The 18,605-nt window shown below is 39.0% G+C and overlaps 1 protein-coding gene across 5 annotated transcripts in view; it reads right to left on the bottom strand.

The window, feature by feature from the left end:
• Positions 1 to 18,605, bottom strand: part of ylpm1 (YLP motif containing 1) — a 31,311-nt gene that overhangs the window by 7,930 nt on the left and 4,776 nt on the right. Inside the window, exons 2-22 of one of the 5 annotated variants that reach the window (XM_041976305.1) lie at positions 17,988 to 18,215; positions 17,167 to 17,205; positions 16,645 to 16,833; positions 16,030 to 16,541; positions 13,149 to 15,866; positions 12,819 to 12,936; positions 12,468 to 12,606; positions 12,256 to 12,345; positions 11,985 to 12,162; positions 11,861 to 11,884; positions 11,578 to 11,759; positions 11,240 to 11,391; positions 11,095 to 11,157; positions 10,831 to 10,950; positions 10,531 to 10,707; positions 10,371 to 10,454; positions 10,174 to 10,257; positions 10,014 to 10,088; positions 2,426 to 2,477; positions 1,633 to 1,760; positions 1,243 to 1,429 (exon numbers count right to left, since the gene is read on the bottom strand). In XM_041976305.1, the coding sequence (XP_041832239.1) occupies positions 1,283 to 1,429; positions 1,633 to 1,760; positions 2,426 to 2,477; positions 10,014 to 10,088; positions 10,174 to 10,257; positions 10,371 to 10,454; positions 10,531 to 10,707; positions 10,831 to 10,950; positions 11,095 to 11,157; positions 11,240 to 11,391; positions 11,578 to 11,759; positions 11,861 to 11,884; positions 11,985 to 12,162; positions 12,256 to 12,345; positions 12,468 to 12,606; positions 12,819 to 12,936; positions 13,149 to 15,866; positions 16,030 to 16,541; positions 16,645 to 16,833; positions 17,167 to 17,205; positions 17,988 to 18,215 (5,499 nt within the window). In that variant the 3' untranslated portion in view covers positions 1,243 to 1,282. The remainder of the gene's footprint in view (positions 1 to 1,242; positions 1,430 to 1,632; positions 1,761 to 2,425; positions 2,478 to 10,013; positions 10,089 to 10,173; positions 10,258 to 10,370; positions 10,455 to 10,530; positions 10,708 to 10,830; positions 10,951 to 11,094; positions 11,158 to 11,239; positions 11,392 to 11,577; positions 11,760 to 11,860; positions 11,885 to 11,984; positions 12,163 to 12,255; positions 12,346 to 12,467; positions 12,607 to 12,818; positions 12,937 to 13,148; positions 15,867 to 16,029; positions 16,542 to 16,644; positions 16,834 to 17,166; positions 17,206 to 17,987; positions 18,216 to 18,605) is intronic. The other 4 variants (XM_041976306.1, XM_041976307.1, XM_041976309.1 and 1 more) reach the window with 4 other exon arrangements.

The following is an 18,605-nucleotide window of genomic DNA, read 5'->3' as shown; positions in this document are numbered from 1 at the left end:
AATATGTGTTAGTTTAGCAAAACTGTAACATTACTTTGCAATGGAGAAGAAATTTATCCAACAGTCTCAAACTTACAAAAGTAGTAAGTTTAAATCTTCTGAAGCTCATTTGCATGAGTTATTTATCCACAGTTAGTGTGGTCACATACACTTAATGGTCACTATGACACCAATACATATAAAAACCTTCATACTAAAAGAAAAAGTTTAAAAAAAATAGTCTATTTTGTATCTAAAGATCTTAAATACCAAAGCTACACATTAACTAAACCAACTTGTTGTGGCCGGATTATATTAGCCACTTTCATATTTTGTGACTTAAAACGAGTGTTTCTGTTAAAGGAGTCGGGAGATTTAGAAAATGCTAACCCCATCCACGCCCATGCTTAGCCTACAGTGGCCACGGTTACATGGTGTTTTTTTAATTCAGAATTAATTATTCAGAATTAAATAATTCGGAATTAAAGTATTCTCCTTTATGTTTACATGGAAATACTAATTCCAAATTGAGGTTTACATAGAAAACATTAAATTGCTATAATTTAATTCTGCTTAAGATCTGCGGGTTTTGAAGGGTTCTGATTGGATGCAGCGGATGTGACGCATTTACGTCTACCAGAAGTAAACAAACTCCAGTTCCTGCTTTTGTTTCGTCTACAACATGGAAGACCACATTGTAAGAACCATTTTCGCTCGGATTTTGATTCTAGTTTTGAAGCAGCGGCTTAACACTAGCATACTACCTCATTTTTATCAGCTGAGGAGGGAGACAGAGTCCTGTAACGTCATCGCCGCGGGAGACAAGGGAACGAGCATGTGCAGAACGACTGGAATTTAAACCAGAATGAACGTATACATGATGAGAATTGTTCAATTTGGATTTAAAATCTGAATTAACCAGCCACTTATTTTGGGTTTAAGTTTAATTCAGAATGGCCATTTTAATTCAGAATTAGGTGTTTACAAGGCCATTTTAAAGAGGTTTAATTTGTATTCTGAATTAAAGGGGAATTAAAACTCTCATGTAAACGTGGCCAGTGATTGTTTTCTAAACCCTAAACTGGGTATGTGCCAAATCCCAGCTATAGACAAAAACGCTCTTACTAGCTCTTAGTGCTAATTGTACAATTTAAATTCAAATAATCACTTACACTCTAAATGTACATAACGAATATTCTAACTTTTTGGGTATAATCTACAACCTTTAAACAGAAGTATAATATGAAAAAGCTTCATACGTACCTTTCTATAAACCGAACTGTAGGATAAGATTGTTATCTTCTTAGAAATACTTTGTACGGTTGAGAGCTCTTTGTGCCAGCTGGCCGCTCTCATCTGTTATTCTTTCCCAATCTGTTTGACCCACCACAAAACCAATAGCACGCTTGCGATCTGCATCCTTTTGCTCTTCAAGATCAGCCCATCGAACCTTAACAAAATGGAAAAAAACAGGGTTTCATATTATGACCATGAAATAGATGAATAAGCATTTCAGATAGTGTTAACATCTGGTATAAAATAAATAAGTGTGCTTACAAAATCCTCTGACATCATATGCTTCATATACTTTTGCCTCAAAAACCAATCCATATGCATAAAGAACAAAAATGAATAAATAATTAAATTATATACCCTTTTCTTTCCTGGTTCAGACATGCGTGTAGCATAGTCATCTGGCAGCTGAAGGTAGTCCTCCAGGTCTGACGATTGTTCACCTTCACGTTTTCTCTTCCCACCACTCACCAGACCATCCAATTTGTCTGTATAAAAGAAGATTACTGTTCAGGTCACCTATCCCCTCCCATTAAACTTTAACTCAAGCATTCAATCAGTCCATTTCAGCAATATTAGAATATTCTTTATTTCTTCTGCTTATTTTCAAGATGCAGACTCTGTATGAAGGCTCTTTATATTACAATTTCAACAAATAACTTCATGCTTACACAGAAACAGAAAGCAACATCTGACAACACTAATCACCTTATGATTCACCACTTCCATTGCATGTGTATTAATATTTACAAATAGTAAAATTTATGGATTAGGGCTGGGCAACATAACAAAATATTTGTTTTTCTTAGCTTGGAGCTTCCTCTGTGTAATTCAAATAACAGTGGAAGACTTTCTCTTAAATTAAGAATGTAAACCACTAACATATGAGACCTTAGTCAATAATTAAATAATGGCAACTGGCAATCAAAGGAAAGTGGTTTACCAGAGACCAGCAGTTGCTCAACAAATCTGTTTCAGCACCACTAACAAATACTTGCAGTGGAATGCAAAGTGTGTATCTTCAGCTGTCTCTGTGGTGTTTCTGTGTTTGCCAAAATGGCACCGGTGAAGGTAAATTACAGATATGTTTGTAACACACTGCACTGGCGCAAAAGCTTCTACACCAAGTAAGAGGAATAAGAGGAATACCTACCAAGTTTGGCCTCAGATGTGTCCATCTCCCATTTGCTTTTCGGAACATAACCCTATATTAAGAAAAACACTGCAATGGTTAAATGTCTGGGCGATACAGGGGAAAGGGGAGGGAGGACAGAGCAGAGAGAGGTGCTGGCTGCAAAGAGAGGAAACTAGTTTATCAGACGTTACAGACAACAAGCAAAACTGTCATGAAACATCATTATTAGGTCATACATATAATACTCTGCTAACACTGGCATGCACATAATTAAATACAGTGTTACTGAAAGCTGTGAAAGCTGAAAACGGATGTTTCGAAAACAAGCCTTTGGTCTGAGCCAAATGGTAAAGAATCTAACAAATGAACAGCAACATTGCTCCTCTTTGGAGAACACTAAAAATTCTCTGATGCCCAGTTTCAGCCTGTGAACGAATGTTTCTGATGGCTGCATGAAAAGGCTCAAATTATTGAATGGCATGGTAATTACAGGAGAATTTAGTTTTCCCTTCACCTTGGCTGATGTTAAGTTTCAGACAGCCAGAAAAATAAATCTTATGAAACATTTATTTTTGAGTTTAACTGTTTAAAGATTATTGACATATTTTACACCTATTGATCAACGCTGATTCAACTTAACTACTGCCCATTCTACCTAAACTATGAGTATTTTATTTTTTAGATATGGTAACACCCTGACACTTTGTGTTTATGTAGGTTTTCAATTTTCAATCACCATTTATTATGTTATGTTTGCTTTGAAAGTCTGCGCCTTTCCAACACAGAAGATTTTAGTTACTCCTCAATGGGCTGAACCTTTGGTTCAGAGTGAAAATCTACACACAGCTGGTACAGCTGGTTTTGTTAGTTCACTGCAGACACTGAAAGCAACATGTGCCTTAGAAGCTGTTATACCTGTTTAACAGTGTGCATTCATCTGCATCTAGATGTTTAAATACTAACTGGCAACTGGGTTTCTATGCTGCTAAGTTTCTGAAAATGAGGGGAACTGAAGGAGAACAGTTTATGTTTCAGTTATAAATTAGGCCTTACAATAACTACACAGATCTATGACAAAAGCTTAAAAACAAATTTAATACTACATTTAGTGTTACTTTTCCCCCACCTTTTCATATAATCATAAAAGCAGGTTTAGGTCATTACATACACAAAAAAAAGATACCAACTTCACCCAAAATGCAAATTACAAGAAGAAAAGAAAACCCCCAAAAAACAACAACAAAAAAAAAAACTGTTTTTTTTTTTGTGTGAATGTTTTTCTTTTTAGGTAACTGCTAAACACACGTGGTGTAGTTGAGTTACTCAAAACAAGTTTGCAACTTTACTAGACACTTCATACAGCTGTCTGGAAGCAGAAAAAAGTGAAACTATAAACTGCAGACGAGCAGCAGAAGACGTCAGATACAGATGTCTTCTTTGGGGGAGCCGTATTTTTAGGCGTGAACCACTTTTTACAAGCCTTGTGCACACACACACACACACACATCTAATAAATAAAATCTAATCTGAAAGTGTACTTTTTTTCCAAGGTTCCCCTTGTTTTTTTTTTGTTTTTTTATTTTAGGTGTTTTCAGGGGAGCTGAGCTCTGCTTAGCTCCCCTGTAATTCAAACCGTGTAAATACCTTTTAAATTGCATTTGTTTGTGTCTTTTTTTGTGTTGTTAAAGTTAACGATGGTTAAACTATTGTCCAAAACTTCAATGCCTATATATACACACCAAAAAAGGTGTTTGCATTTGGCTTCAGCAGAATACTGTTTTTGTCAACTGATGAGTATGTGGACTGCAAACAAAACGGGCACCAAACAAGGACAAGAAAGACAAACTGTTGACTGAATTTCTGGTTAAAATCTAAACCTCACAATACAGAATTACAGTTTTCACCCAGTACCCAAAGGCAATAATATGCCAATATACACAACAATAGCAGTTTTTCTACCACAGGAAATCAGGACAGGCACATGGTTACCAGAAGAAAAGTCCTTTTCACCTCTAACATTTGTGTGTACACTGCCATATAAGACTGAAGAACCCCTGAAGTAATCATCTTTTGTAACTGTCTTGAGATCAGTTCTGCATGTGGACAAACAATGGAAGTTACAAAGGTAACTATAATCTCATTAAACCACAATGGTTTGATCATTCATCCAAAAAATGCGTCTTGTTTAACCCATCAATGCTGAGCTCCATAGAGCTTGAAAGAACAGAGCCCAGAGGAGGCATATGTTGCCATAAACTTCCCTCAACCAAGTCCAGTAGAAGCAGTTTTTATTGAGTGTAGTAGTCACTCTAAAAACAGACCATTAGTTTATATTTAAATATGAGGTTCTTCCTGTGCTGCAATGCACATCATATTTAAGCATTGCTCAGTTTTAGGTAGTTTTCTCTTGTAAAACACATTTATTATTTCTATTGTTTTTTTTAACTGTCCAAGTCAATCCAGGTATGATGGCGAGATGAGCAGATAAACATCTTGTTTTATGTCTACCCGATATACGACATGGTCCCTACCTTAAATGTATGAATGAAGTCATTGTAAATTATGACCCTGTTTAAAATGAATAAACTTAAACTAATATTTCCTTTTTCGTAGTTTTGATTCAGTGTACACCGTTTAACTGATGCCCACTGAATCAAAAGTTTCAGAATATATTTTCCATACATAACTATGGAAAATTACTTTCCAGTGAATTTACACTAAACTGCCCACCATGATCTATCACATGAAATAATCTCGTTAGATAAGAGCATTTGGTGTTTTCAAGCTTCCACAGACATTCAGTTTTTAACACTAAAATAATGCGGCGCTTGAACACATCAAAAGTAATTTTGGCTTGAACAAGGGATGATTTAGTCTTGTTACAGTAGCTGGAATATAAATGCTTGAATAATTCTTGACTTCATTAGACCAGTCAAAATGATTACTTATTTGTAATATAGTAAGTAATATTACACTGCAGACATCCAGGTTTTAAACTGCCACTGCTAAAGTGGGACATATTTTGTTGTCAGGTTATCATTGTTTAGGCTACTTTTGACATTTTGTCTGAGCTCTGTGTGAAAGTTTCACTGGGGGTGAGAATTTCAAGCGGCCTTCACACCCAGCGACACTGAACTAAGATAAAAATGTCTCCGCAGCCAAAGTTTTTTTTTGCTGTTAACTAATTTGTTTGAAACTTGTACTCAACAGCTCTGTTGTTCAAATTTTTTAAGGTTAAGTCAAATGCAGTTTGTTTACTGTTTTAAAAACAACAGCAGTGCAAATCTGCACTACAACTTAACTAAGTCTTAAAAAAAAAAAAAAAAGTTCTTAATACTTAAGGCGGATTGATGCTCGCGCGGCGTCTGCGTGCAGTCGATTACGGCGTAGCTGACGCTGGTGAGTTTGCTCTCGCACTTTAGTGTAGGGGGGAATGTGTAGTTTTGGTGCGGTGTTACAGTTTTCCTCCTAATCTCAAGGTGGCAGCAAGTTGCAGTTCTTTTGATGGTTCACTTCAGTTCCGGTATGTATTTTCTGTTTTAAGACAACAATGGCGTCCAGTATGGTTCAGTGTTTTTATGAGCTTGTGGAAGAAAACAAAGAAATAATTCCTCTCACCAACTTGATCCATTGGGTGTGGTTTTTAAAAATGGCGGTTACTACACAAATTTAGCGAGAAGATCCAGAAATCCAGAAACTCATAATCCCAAACTGACCAATCATAAGGGAGTACTTCCTCGTAACGTCTGCGTAGCAGGGGTGCACGTCAAGTCTGGAAGAGGTGCGCATCGGGACTCTGCAGAGCTATGTAGCACCTTAGACGGAGACGCAAACATCGCACAAGTATGAATCCGCCTTATAGAACTGGATTAAAGTGGAGTAAACTGCCTTTCAAGAAAAGTCACATGAAAACGTGATGTTTGTTCCGGTTACTGTCACGATTATTTCTGGAACTATATATTGTCCAACGGAAGCTGTTGTAAAAGGAAATTATTGCAGGTGGTCTCTAAAGTGTCACCTACTGCCAGTTTTAGAACTGCATTTCACACAGTGTCCATAAGTTCAACCAACAAAGAAGAAAAGTAAATTGAACAGACAACAAAAGTACTGTGTGGAACTGCAGGACTTAACCTGGTGTTCTCAATATGAATTATTCTGAACAATAGATTTTTCTGGAAGTCTTTAGCAAGACCTCATATCAGCCACTGTTTGGCATGCTCTGTCCATAGTTTTAAATCTGTAATATAATATTTAATTGACAGTGATGCTGTAAGCCGTCTCAGTCATTTCAGTGACTCAATAGTGAAGGTACTGTAGTTATCAATGGTTCAGAAATATTAATCCAACAAATACTGTCAAGTTACTATTCCTATAATACGGGAGTGTCCAGTTCTACTTATTAGCAACACTGCATAAAGGGCTATTTACAATGGATTTTTCAACAACTTTATGGACACATACAGCACTCAAGTACAAGTCATATTTTCTGTAAATCTGCCCAGATTTAAAGAAGATGGTATGGTTTATAAATAAAGCCAAATGAAAACAAGACAGAAGTTTTCAGTCAGAGAACTGACTTCTGAGATGAGAATGATTTAAAGCAGTGTTTCACTTCACACACACACACACACATATATATATATATATATATATAAGACATGCAGACCAAAGAGGTTTGGCTGGATTCTGAATATTATTATATTTCTTAAGAATACTGAAAACCATAAAAAAGAAAAAATTAGTGCACTGCCTGGCTAAAAAGAGAGACTACAGACTAATATTTTGTTGGACCATGTTTAGCTTTGTTCACATTTTTTATTTACTGTGGCACTGTTTTTATAAGATTCTGCAATATTATTACATTAATTTTTGTCTAAGTTGTAGCAATATTTATGAACCACTTTTAGAATCTGAGCTGATTAATTTTGGGATTGTCAGATAAGAATAGAGCCCCATCAAGGGGAAAGTGATGCTTCTTCATGTCAGCTTAAGCCCTGAAGAATGAGAAGCTACTCACCCCATCAGTAGGGATTAAATATCTTGTCAACTGAGAAACGACCATGTTTTTTTATGTGAGGCAGTGTAGGTTTAAAAAAGAAAAAAATATATTAAAAAGAGATTTTCTTTTGCTGGTGATGAAGACAAAATTCGAAAGGGATTAATGTTTTCCAATGTGCTTTTACAAAATCCTGTTTCAAAGTTTTAATGCTTTTAGAGGAGTCATTTCACTTGCGGCAAAGTTCATCTTTTAAAGTCAGGATCTCTACATTTCTTGCATACTACTGCAGACTATTTGTATGTCAGTTTAATATAAAGCTGATTTGTTGTTTGGTATAAATTATGTTATTTCTTTTTTCTTGCATGGGTTGATCAAAACCCTTATTGGCAATTTCAAATTTTTTCCCAGCAATCCAGTTTGAATGCAAGCTTTGTGTTCAAGATATGGAAGCAATCCCCCCAAAAAACAAATACCAAAACATCACATTTTTAAAGCATTTGGTACAAAAGTAATACAGGTTTAAAGGTTTTAAATAACAAAGCATGAGAAGCTTTCAGTGAATAAGTTAACCAACATCAGTAATGATGGTTAAGCTTGTTACATACTCAGTGAAAACTTTGTTCTTGCTCTCGAGGCTGTAAGAACAAAAATTTTGTATTGGTCCGGTCGTTTCATACTCCATGAGAAGCTTCATCTGTGATGAGGTGGGGATTACTGGAGGGAGGGATGTCTGTGTTTTAATGTGCAATAAACAGCTGACCGGGTTATTTCATACTGTATTTACCGAGAAACTTCGTCCATGGCAGGGCTGGGTTGTGCAGGCGGCGGTGTCCGTGTCTTTAAATCCCACGTGTTGTTTACATTTATGTACTTTCTCATGACCTCGATCAGCTGTTCATTAAAACTATCCGTTCGACCGCTCATCAGGGGAAACATGAAAGCCAGAGCTTTCTGCTTCATTCTTTTCTGTGTTAACAATGCCCACACCAAATGTCCGACCAATCACACAATACATGTCAGAGCCCCACGAGAAGAAAGTTGTGCTCGGCCGATGTTCGAGAACGTCCCCATTCGCGTCCGCAAGAGCAAAATGACGTCATTTTGTTCTTGTGGCCTCAAGAAAAAGAAATAAGTTCTCGCTTCTCGTGGAGTATATCACAGCCTTAAAGACACGTCTTGGAAATCTCATTTAGCTGAAGGAGTATCCATCTAAAACGTGAACATAAGCATGATAAGAAATATGAACTGAACACATTTTTCTCCTGTTAAAGTTCAAACTAACCTAATTTATTCTTAAATAAATTGTGGCAGAACTGATCCTCAATTTGCCTTGCTAAAATTATTCCCATTTCAATGTGAACATTTCCTCAGTGTCACCTTTTAAAAGCCCTCCTTCAGTCGACAGAACCCCCCCCGTGAACCGCTGTGAAACTTCACAGGCAAATCCGATGCAGTGGCACTGGGATTTAAGGATTACATAGCAAGGCTGATAATAGGGAAAGTATTATGTCCAAAATTTTATGTTAAATCCGATTTGATAGATTAATTTACAGATATTTATATGACACCAATTTTTCTTGAAAATTAAAGATTTTCTCAGATAACTTTACACGACCATCAAAATCAGATATCTGGGAGTAATGAGATTACTGTAATCTACAAATCTACATGCGCTTCTGAAATAAGATATTTAAAAGATGTTGTCTACATGTACCAGTCTGTTTCTCCCAGGTTCACAGCAAGAAATACTGTGGAAAAAAAAAAACATGTCCGAATGAAGACTGTTTAATTCAGTGGAGTCGCTCTAAATATTCTTCAAGTTCAGATCTCAGACAATGCTCTTAGTCTAGCACCGGAGCAGGAGAAATACCTCACTGGAGCGAGTGTTTCCATCTTCACCTCCCTGGGAGAGTTGAAAAAATCTCATATTTTTGGCTGATTTTCACCCTGTTGACATGTTTTCTTGTGAAATGCAGTTGTTCTTAGACGTAAAATAGCCGGATTAAGAACATTTTGCACAATGAGAAATTAAAATAGATTTAAAAGTTTCAATCAGGTGTTTCTTCGCCTTCTATTTTTCTAATTATCTATATCCATTACAAAAAATTGGTTTCGAATGAAAGAAAATCTTAAACTAAGGAGTCAGGTATAGTGATATCCGAAAAATGATAGAAACTATGCTTAAACATATTTTCAGATTTTGGCAACCATATAAATAGTAATAATAAAAATAGTCAATTTTATTAGCTAAAGGACTTTAATATCTTATTAAATCAGAATCACTGGACCAATTCCTAAATGAATAATATATAAATCTGTAACCCTGCTCATTTTGTTTAGACTGCACAAGCTGTACCCTAAATGTCACTATAACCCCTACATTCGTTTGATAAGCTCAGTCATGCTCCTCTTTATTTTGTTTCTTTATTTTGACTTTAAAGGAATTTTATTTTGTTGATTTTAGTGAAATAAAAGTCACTTGATCAATGACCAATAAAACATGAATGACTCATGCTAAACTACTGAGTAACACTTGTGTGACAGATGAGAAACAAATAAGTGAAAATGAACCTGGCAGCTACGTGGCTATTAAGTTTAACATCCTACCAGATCGCCCTCTTCTTCTTCCTCCTTCTTGGGTTCCACTGGCTCATCATCAGGGTTGAAGTCTTCCATTTCAACCTAAAAACTCAAGCATATGACAGTTTAGCTCAGTTACTGGTAAACTAACATTCTGTAAATTGAATCAATGTCTTGAAAACCTCACCTCCTCTATAGCAGCATCTTGAAGCAAGGACCGGACATCCAAGCGCACCATATGACGTGGTGAAGATTCCCAGTGGTTGGACATCTGTGTACAGAATAGTCCAGTAAGAAAGGAAAACCTCATACTTTTAAACGGCATCATAAAATATTATCACAAATCATCTCTCCATTTCACATCAGTTAACTGATCTTTTAAACCTTTGATATATCTTTATGAGTGCGCCCGTGGACATTCCTCTTTGAACAAGTCTGAGTGTCAGCCGTGATTTCAGCCACATACACCTAGAAACAAGATAAACAAAACCATTTTAAAGACATATAACACTGGGCAGTTAACTGACTCATGAACACAACTCACCTCGAAGCCTTTAGTTTTGGCTGCACTCCAGAACTGATCAAAATGTTTAACTCGGTCATTAACCGTGTCGATAATGATGAAGGGAAAAAAGCCATCATCCAGAGTTTTCTTGAATGTTTTAAGCATACTGCTCCGGTAGGTGTCCTCCATCTCTGGCTCATACTCATACTCAAGAACCTGTAAGACAATTGTTGAGGTTTTAACTGCTTATGTTAACTGGTAAACTTAATAAAAATATTTTTAAATGGCTTCCGTCAGTGCATCTGTTAGTACATGCTTGATATTATCCCTCAGCATCACCTTGGTTTTGACCCTCTTCCCCGTGTCTGGGTCTTTCTCAACTTTCTCGACTTCTGTCATGAAATAATCATCCAAAACAAGAACTCTTGGAGGTGCACCACCACATTCAACTTCCTTGTCCTAGGTATTGAAAAGGTATAAAATCTGTTATCTTTTCATTTTCTTCTTTGCAAAATAAATCATTTGAGATATTTTTAATTTGAGTAATTTTAGAGTAAGACTAAATTATATAAAAGTATGTCTTCGTAGTACAATTTATCTTACCCGTATGAGCTTGGCAACGTGGCTTTTTCCACTTCCTGGGAGACCTCTCATTATGATGACAATCTGTTAAAAAAATAAAGAACTTCAGCAAGGGCTCAGTATTAGACATTTCAATATGAATTCAGAAAATAAAACATAAACGTACCCTCTCAGGTCGCGATAATCTTCCAGGTGGTTTGAGAATATCATCAATATTCTTGATTTCAGGCTTTTTCTCAACTCTTGGGGCTGGTGGTGGGGGTGGGAGGGGTGCTGCAGCAGGAGGCCCTCTGTCCTCTGGAAAACCTCTTCTGTCCACTGCATGATATGGAGTCAGATTTCACTAATTTCTCAAACTGTTGTGATAAATTTACATGCTCAGATTGCCTTCACATACTAGCAACATCTCACTGAAAACCTTAAAAGTTAAACATCTTGAGTTCATTTTAAAAACAAAGATGAAGAAAGTAATTGTGTATCTATTAAAAGAAGGCGTCAACATACTGTAAGGTGAGGTGTAACGTTCAGGCCCAATGCGGTCAAGGCTGGAGCGCTCATATGGAGCTCTGTCATAGCCAGGTCTTCCATAATGCTCATCTGGATCACGACTGCCACTTCGATCACTGTCTCGAACATCTCTGTCTCTATCCCTGTATCCTGAGCGCAGAGCAGGAGCCAGTGGAGACCTGGAATAGGATGAGATTACATTTAATTTTCAACAAAAGTCTAATTTCAAATAAACACACTAAAAATTATAACAATGTCTGACACATATGTGATAGAGTACCTTTCTTCAACCAAGACATGTGTGCTTGAATCAAAAACAAACAAAAAACATTATATATAAAGAAAAGGCAGAAAACTTCCACAGATTGGAAAAAAAAAAAAAAACTCTAAACAAAACATCTTACCTGTCATCTCTCTCACGTGAAATAAAGCGTTCCCTCTCAAATCTCTCTCTTTCATATTCAGGAGGTTTTTCTCTGTATAATTCCCTCTCTCGGCTGTACTCTCTGCGTTCCATGTACGGGTCTGATCGTCTTTCATAATATGGGTCTCTGCTGTAAGGGTCTCTGAGGCCAAGCAGTTCTAGGAGAATTAAATTCATTGATTAACATTATTTAAAAAAATTCAAGAGAGTAATTGAGTACAAAGCGATATGATTTATAGCATAAGACCAACCTTTTTCATAGCCCCTGTCTGAAGACAGCGGGTCAGGCCTCAGGACTATTCTCTCCCCATAAGAAATGCGCTCAACAGTGGCACCAGGCTCTGAAAAATTTATCAATCAGCACAATTAATCAACACCTAACAGCAGCAGTGACCTCAAGTATGATCTGTTTCTTTTTAAAAACAAACTGTTTAATAAAATTGTTCATTGTTGCCATTCATACCATGCCCATGTCCATAATCAACAGTCTTAGGAATCATCTGAGGTATGGGTGCAGCAGAGAGAGATGGTGTGTAATCTACAGATTTGTTTTCCCAGGAAACTGGTTCAGTAACAGCAGTCTGTGCAGCTGCAGTCATACCCTAAGAGATTAAAGATTCAAATTTAAAGCTCAAAGAGATAAATGCAATGAAGCAAAACTGTGAAACTAAATATCTTACCAACACCAAACTTAATTCATGTAGAGAAAATGCCAGTTACCTATTTTGCTGCTATGTTCTTTCATTGTGTTGCTCTTACAGCAATGCACTTTTGCTAATAAAGGCAAAGATAAATTCTAGAAGTGAATATTTACCTTCAGAACATTCCTAACATCTGGTGGAATCTCCAAACCAAGGAGACCAGCAGGTAGCTCAGGCAGAGTTTCACTGGGCTGTTGTTCTGTGCTAGGGGTCTTTGACTCCTGCAGTTCCCTAAACACAGAAAAAAAAAACTTTATATAAAAATCACTTAAATTCCGTTTAGCTACACTTTAATAAAATGGCAGAACTACAATGATGCAAACAGGACAAATGAATGTGCAAAAACTTTGTGTATATAAACGACTGATTCATTTATGGACATCCATTCAAATAACACGGCATAACGTTATATTTATGATAAATAATGAAAAATGAGTTATTACCTTATTTGTTTAAGCTCTTGAGCAGCTTTCAAGATTATCTCATGCTGACGTTGGGACAGTGCAAGAACATTTGCTCCACTTGCTCCTTGAGCTGCTGGTTCAGGTGAATTCTCAGACACATCTGTGACACATGCAGCAGGCGGTGGAGGAGGCAGTATATCCAAAGAGGGCTCCTCTCTGTGCTCATCATAGCGGAGTCTATGGTCTGGATAATCAGGATAGCCCCTCTCTGATGGTGGAGGAAGCCTTGAGGGCCTATTCCAGTCTGAAAGTGGTGCCTCTTCTTGTCTGTATGGTGGTTCATCCCCGTATTCACGAATTCTGAGTTCTCCTCTTCCCCTACCAGGATCATCATATGCATAAGAGTGGCCTCTCTCAGTTTCTTCTTGCCATTGCCCATCTCTTATGTGTTCTGGTGGTAGCATGCGGGGAAGATAGTCTCTTTCAGAAAGAGAACGTTCTCTATCCCACTCAGACTGAAAGTACTTAGCATCTTGACGGTAGTCATCAGGAGGATAGTCCTTAGCTGAACGCCAGCGAAACCCATCTTCCCCGTGATCATAATCCACAGAGTAACCCTCCCTATACCCCTCTTCATATTCCTCACGTGCTGGACCTGGCCGCCACATGCCCCTTGCTATTCCTCGGCCCATAGGTCGCCCCCTCTTTCCTCCCCTATCTATTATCTCATGAGGAGGCAGGGGAGGGCCTCTGCCATGTTGTGGAGGCCAATCCTGCTCTCTTTCTTCATCATATAATGGCTCTTCCATAATTTCATGAGGTGGTGGTGGTATGCGTCGCCTGTCTCTTCCTACATCAGGGTGCATTGGATGGCTATAAGGGTCATGTCCATGGTACACTGAGTGCATTGATGGATCAATATTGGTATCATCAGAGTCCAATTCATGTCCTAATCGCTCATGATCCATTGGTCCGTGTGCTGGGTGGGGTGGGCGTCCACGTCCTGGGGGCATAAAACCAGGGTGCCCACGTGGAGGACGACCTCGTCCAGGTGGAAATGGGGGTCTCATCCCTCTCATTGGAGGCCTCCATTCTCCCCAGTAAGGGTCCCCTTCCTCTGAGTACTCAGCTGACTCAACATCTTCCCAGTGCCTGTCCATTGGCTCACCTCGACCCATTGGTAGACCTCCCCTGCCTATGGGAGGTCCCCCTCTACCCATGGGAGGGCCTCCTCTGCCCATGGGAGGACCTCCTCTGCCCACTGGTGGACCTCCCCTGCCCATGGGGGGACCTCCTCTGCCCATGGGTGGACCTCCTCTGCCAACGGGCGGACCCCCTCTGCCAATGGGCGGTCCCCCTCTGCCCATTGAAGGACCCCCTCTTCCCATGGGTGGAACTCCTCTCCCCATTGGTGGTCCCCCTCTGCCCATTGGTTGACCTCCTCTTCCAAGTGGGGCCCCTCCTCTCATCATTGGGGGTCTGCCTCTTCCCATATGCGGTCCTATGGGCTCTTCATAATACTCATCTTCTTGAAAGTAATGTTCTTCTGGCATCCATGTTTCTTCAGGAGGCATCTCTGATTCATCATCACCAAATTCCTCGTACGAAGGATTTTGCCAGTGGTAGCCCTCTTGCTCCTCCGGCATCCCCATACTCTCTTCAGGTGGCCTATAGTCAAATGGCATTTCTCCAATCTCCTCCCCAGCTGGAACAGTGCTTGGTCCCCTGAATTCCCCAGAACCCATCTGTCCACGCCCCCGACCACACAATAGGGGCTGACCCCGCCCCCTCCCCAAGGGAGGCTTTGGAGGTTCTGGCCTTGCCTGCATCTGACCTGAACCTTGTGGTTGGATCCCAGCTGGCTTTTGAATCTGGGGTGGTTTGCTGTCTGTCAACGGTCCTTCTTGTTTGACAGAGGTTTGTGCGGGAGTTTTTGCCACCACAGCAGAGGCAGTCGACACGGGCGGCTTATTATTACCAGGTTTAGGTTTTTCATTAACATCAGATGAATTCTTGCCATCCTTTTCCTCTGAGTCTGTGCTAGCGGGTAACGTCTGAGGAATAGGGTCATTTTGAACAAAAAAGCCCTCAGTTCCTAGCAGACTGTCATCTGTCAAGTCTTCAACCTTTGTCTTTTTATCTGGTTCATTTTTTTCTTTAACAGACTGGGGCTCACCAGCTGTCTTTTCTGAAGTCTTGGACACATTTTTAGCAGGTTGCTGAGTTGCTGCTTCTGTCTTAGGTTGAGGACCTGGTTGTTTTTGATGAGGCGCTCCAGGAGATTCAGTACAAGGTGAAGGGCCAGGGGGCCTCGAGGATTCAAATCTAGGCTGCTGTCCAAATCGAGGTTGGTCAAATCTAGAGGGCCCATCAAAGCGCTGCCGTGGCTGGTCAAATCTGGGGGGACCATCAAAGCGTTGCCGTGGTTGGTCAAATCTGGGTGGCCCATCAAAGCGTTGGCGTGGCTGGTCAAATCTGGGGGGACCATCAAAGTGTTGCCGTGGTTGGTCAAATCTATGTGGACCATCAAAGCGCTGGCGTGGTTGGTCAAATCGAGGTGAAACATCAAAACGCTGCTGTGGTTTGTTGAACCTTTGGGGGCCATCAAAGTGCTGCTGTGATTGTTCAAACCTGGGAGGGCCGTCAAAATGCTGCTGTGGCTGGTCTAACCTTGGAGGACCATCAAATCGCTGCTGTGGTTGATCAAACCTTGGGGGACCATCAAAATCTTGTGGTGGTTGGTCAAATCTGCTTACCCTGGGATCAGTAAGAAAAAAAATTACATGTAAAAATATTGTTTTATTCCTTAGTATATTTAAAAAAGACTGCCCTAAATTTAAATGATGAGAACAAATTTCATGCAACTTTATGTTTTTTAAAATGCCAGTAAAGCTAAATAGAACAAAAAATCTTATCTAACCGTTGCCCTCCAACACTGCTGAAGCTTGGCGGTGGCACAGTCAGGGGACCTGGGGGCCTGACTCCTACGCTAGTAGGAACACTTCCTTGAACAGGGGGTCCAGTGTGTGATTCTGAGTGCGCTCCAAAGCCAGGGGGCTGACCCGCAGTATTGGGCCCAGCAGCAAGTGCAGTCTGCTGGATACCTGGGTTTAATGCCTGCTGCTGCATTTGCATCTCTTGTCCAGGGTACTGGCCAAACTGTCCTATCACTGCACTCTTATACTGACTTGAGGCAAATGGCACCATGGCAGTAAGGGTAGCCACCCTTTCTTGAAGGTGAGCATTAGTGGCATTCATCTGCTCCTGCCACTGTTTCCACTGATGCTCATAGTCCTGAAGTTGGTCTTTGTGGGGATATGTCTGGAACTGTTCATACCACAAGGCAAAAGAGCGATCCCAATCTTGGAATAAAGGAGTAAACTGCTGCTGTTGCACTTCATAGTGCCTGAGCTGCATTTCAGCAGACATTGACTGCAAACAAAGGACATCAAGGTAATCAAGTTTTTTATTCAGATATTATGCACAGAACTAAATGACAATCTAGATAAATGGAAAACTTGGGTTGATAGTCTACCTGCAGGTTAGAAGATTGCTGAATCAACTGCTGGTATTGCTCCAGGATCTGCTGAAGCTTTTCATGTTGTTGCATGAGAGCTTGGTATTGTAAACCTGCTCTCTGCTGTTGCACCTGCTGCCACTGTGCTGCTGCTGCCTGCAGTTGCTGGAGACGGGCAGCTTCTTCTGGATCTTTTGGAACCTCGGGCTTTAACAGAAACAAAGAACGATTGGGGCAAGTATATCTTATTAATTTGCTAAATTACATTTGACACATTTGAAGTAAACTTGTGTAGCTTGTAATGGAAAGAATGGAAATATTTTGAGATGGCATTACTTAGAGTATATAACACAATCACACAATTGCTAAAAACATGTTGAGCACTGCTTGCATTTCTTTGTAAACATCACACACGCAGGACAACAAATAGGTTAAGTGAAATACAACCACAATTACATGGAGAAAGATGAATGGATGTTTGGATTCTGTAACCCATGATGCAAGAACTGGGATAAAATAAGAATTGGCAGTGTGACTTACTGTGTCTGTAAATGTAGGTGAGTTTCCTACATTTTCACTCTGTAAATTTATACAAACAATACAAACCATGTTTAGACTTATAGTCAACTTCTCTTACCAAAAGACTGGCTTTGGCAAGCTCATATTGGCTACTAAGTAAATGTTGATCCTGAAAATGCTAGACTATAATAGAAGCAATTTAAACCTTGACTACCTGAAAGTTAAATTGCAGAATTATATCTTAAGTTATTACATAGAGATGTACAGCCATCAGGTCAATAAATGAAAAATAAAGGTTTTTCAATAATTATGATTTTAAAGAATAATTTGCCATCATACAAAACTTTACCTTGTTCAAACACCATTACAGTCTATAAACTTACCCCACATCATTCTAGTTCACTTCTATTTTATTTCCCAGGGATAAAAGTGCCACTTCACAGTTTCAAATTATAAAAAAAAAAAAAAATCAAACCTGTTTTTTCATTTAATTAAAACATTGTTTCTAATAACTATCTACTGCTTTTGTCTTGTGTCATGTCAATTATTTCAACAAATATTAGAAACATTCAAGCAGTACAACCATATATTCTTTTGTCCTTCATGAAGATTTTCCTTGATTATTGAATTAATTTGATTATTTTTCAAATACTACTTCTTTACCACTAGCTGAGTTAAGCTATTGTAGCCAATATAACTTGAAGCTAAAAGCTTACATCACAAATACATTATAACAGGGCTCTGAAAAGCTCATTCTAACCCCAAATTCAACAGTTTCTTCAGTGTGTAAAATTAATGTTGACAACTTATAGCAGGACAACTAACATCTAAGGAATGCTTACCCTTACTTCCACAGGAGGTGGAGGTGGCACAGGGGGTTCTTCCTTGGGAGGGGGTGGAGGTGGTGTGTTTTTTGGTGGGTCAGAGGGTGGGAGAGGAGGAAGTGCTTTACTTGCAGAGGGTTGCGGTGGCATAGAGGCTTCACCCTCCTTCTGAAACTGTTTGCTCCTCTCTTGTCTCAGTTTTTGTAGATTCTGAAGATGTTGCTTATACCAAAGCTGCTGCTGCTCCTGACAGAAACAATCACAACAGCATCTGATAAACCACACAAACAACCTTCTACTTTTCATTTAACTGAAAAATGTGATTTATATGAAAAACACTACTTATCATGGCACGTGAAAAAAAAAACCAGATGACTTTAAATTATTTACTTTCCATCAGTGTTTAAAAGTGAAAGAGAAATGTTGCATTGCCTCTGCACATAACACAGGAAAATTTTGATTGGATTACATTTGCCATCTTCATATTAATTGATAATTTTCACAAAGGTATCTGAAATGCCAAAGCTGAAATAAAATTTAGTAAGTTTACTCAAATTTAATTTTCATTGAAACTTAATGGAGATGTGGAAACTTCTCAGTTCTGATATGCATCTTAAAAATTCGGAAAAAAGTAAA

Source organism: Melanotaenia boesemani, chromosome 22, assembly GCF_017639745.1.
Source record: "Melanotaenia boesemani isolate fMelBoe1 chromosome 22, fMelBoe1.pri, whole genome shotgun sequence".
Classification (NCBI taxonomy): Eukaryota; Metazoa; Chordata; class Actinopteri; order Atheriniformes; family Melanotaeniidae; genus Melanotaenia; species Melanotaenia boesemani.
The sequence above is the reverse complement of the archived record's forward strand: the minus strand, read 5'-3'. Positions and strand labels throughout refer to the sequence as shown.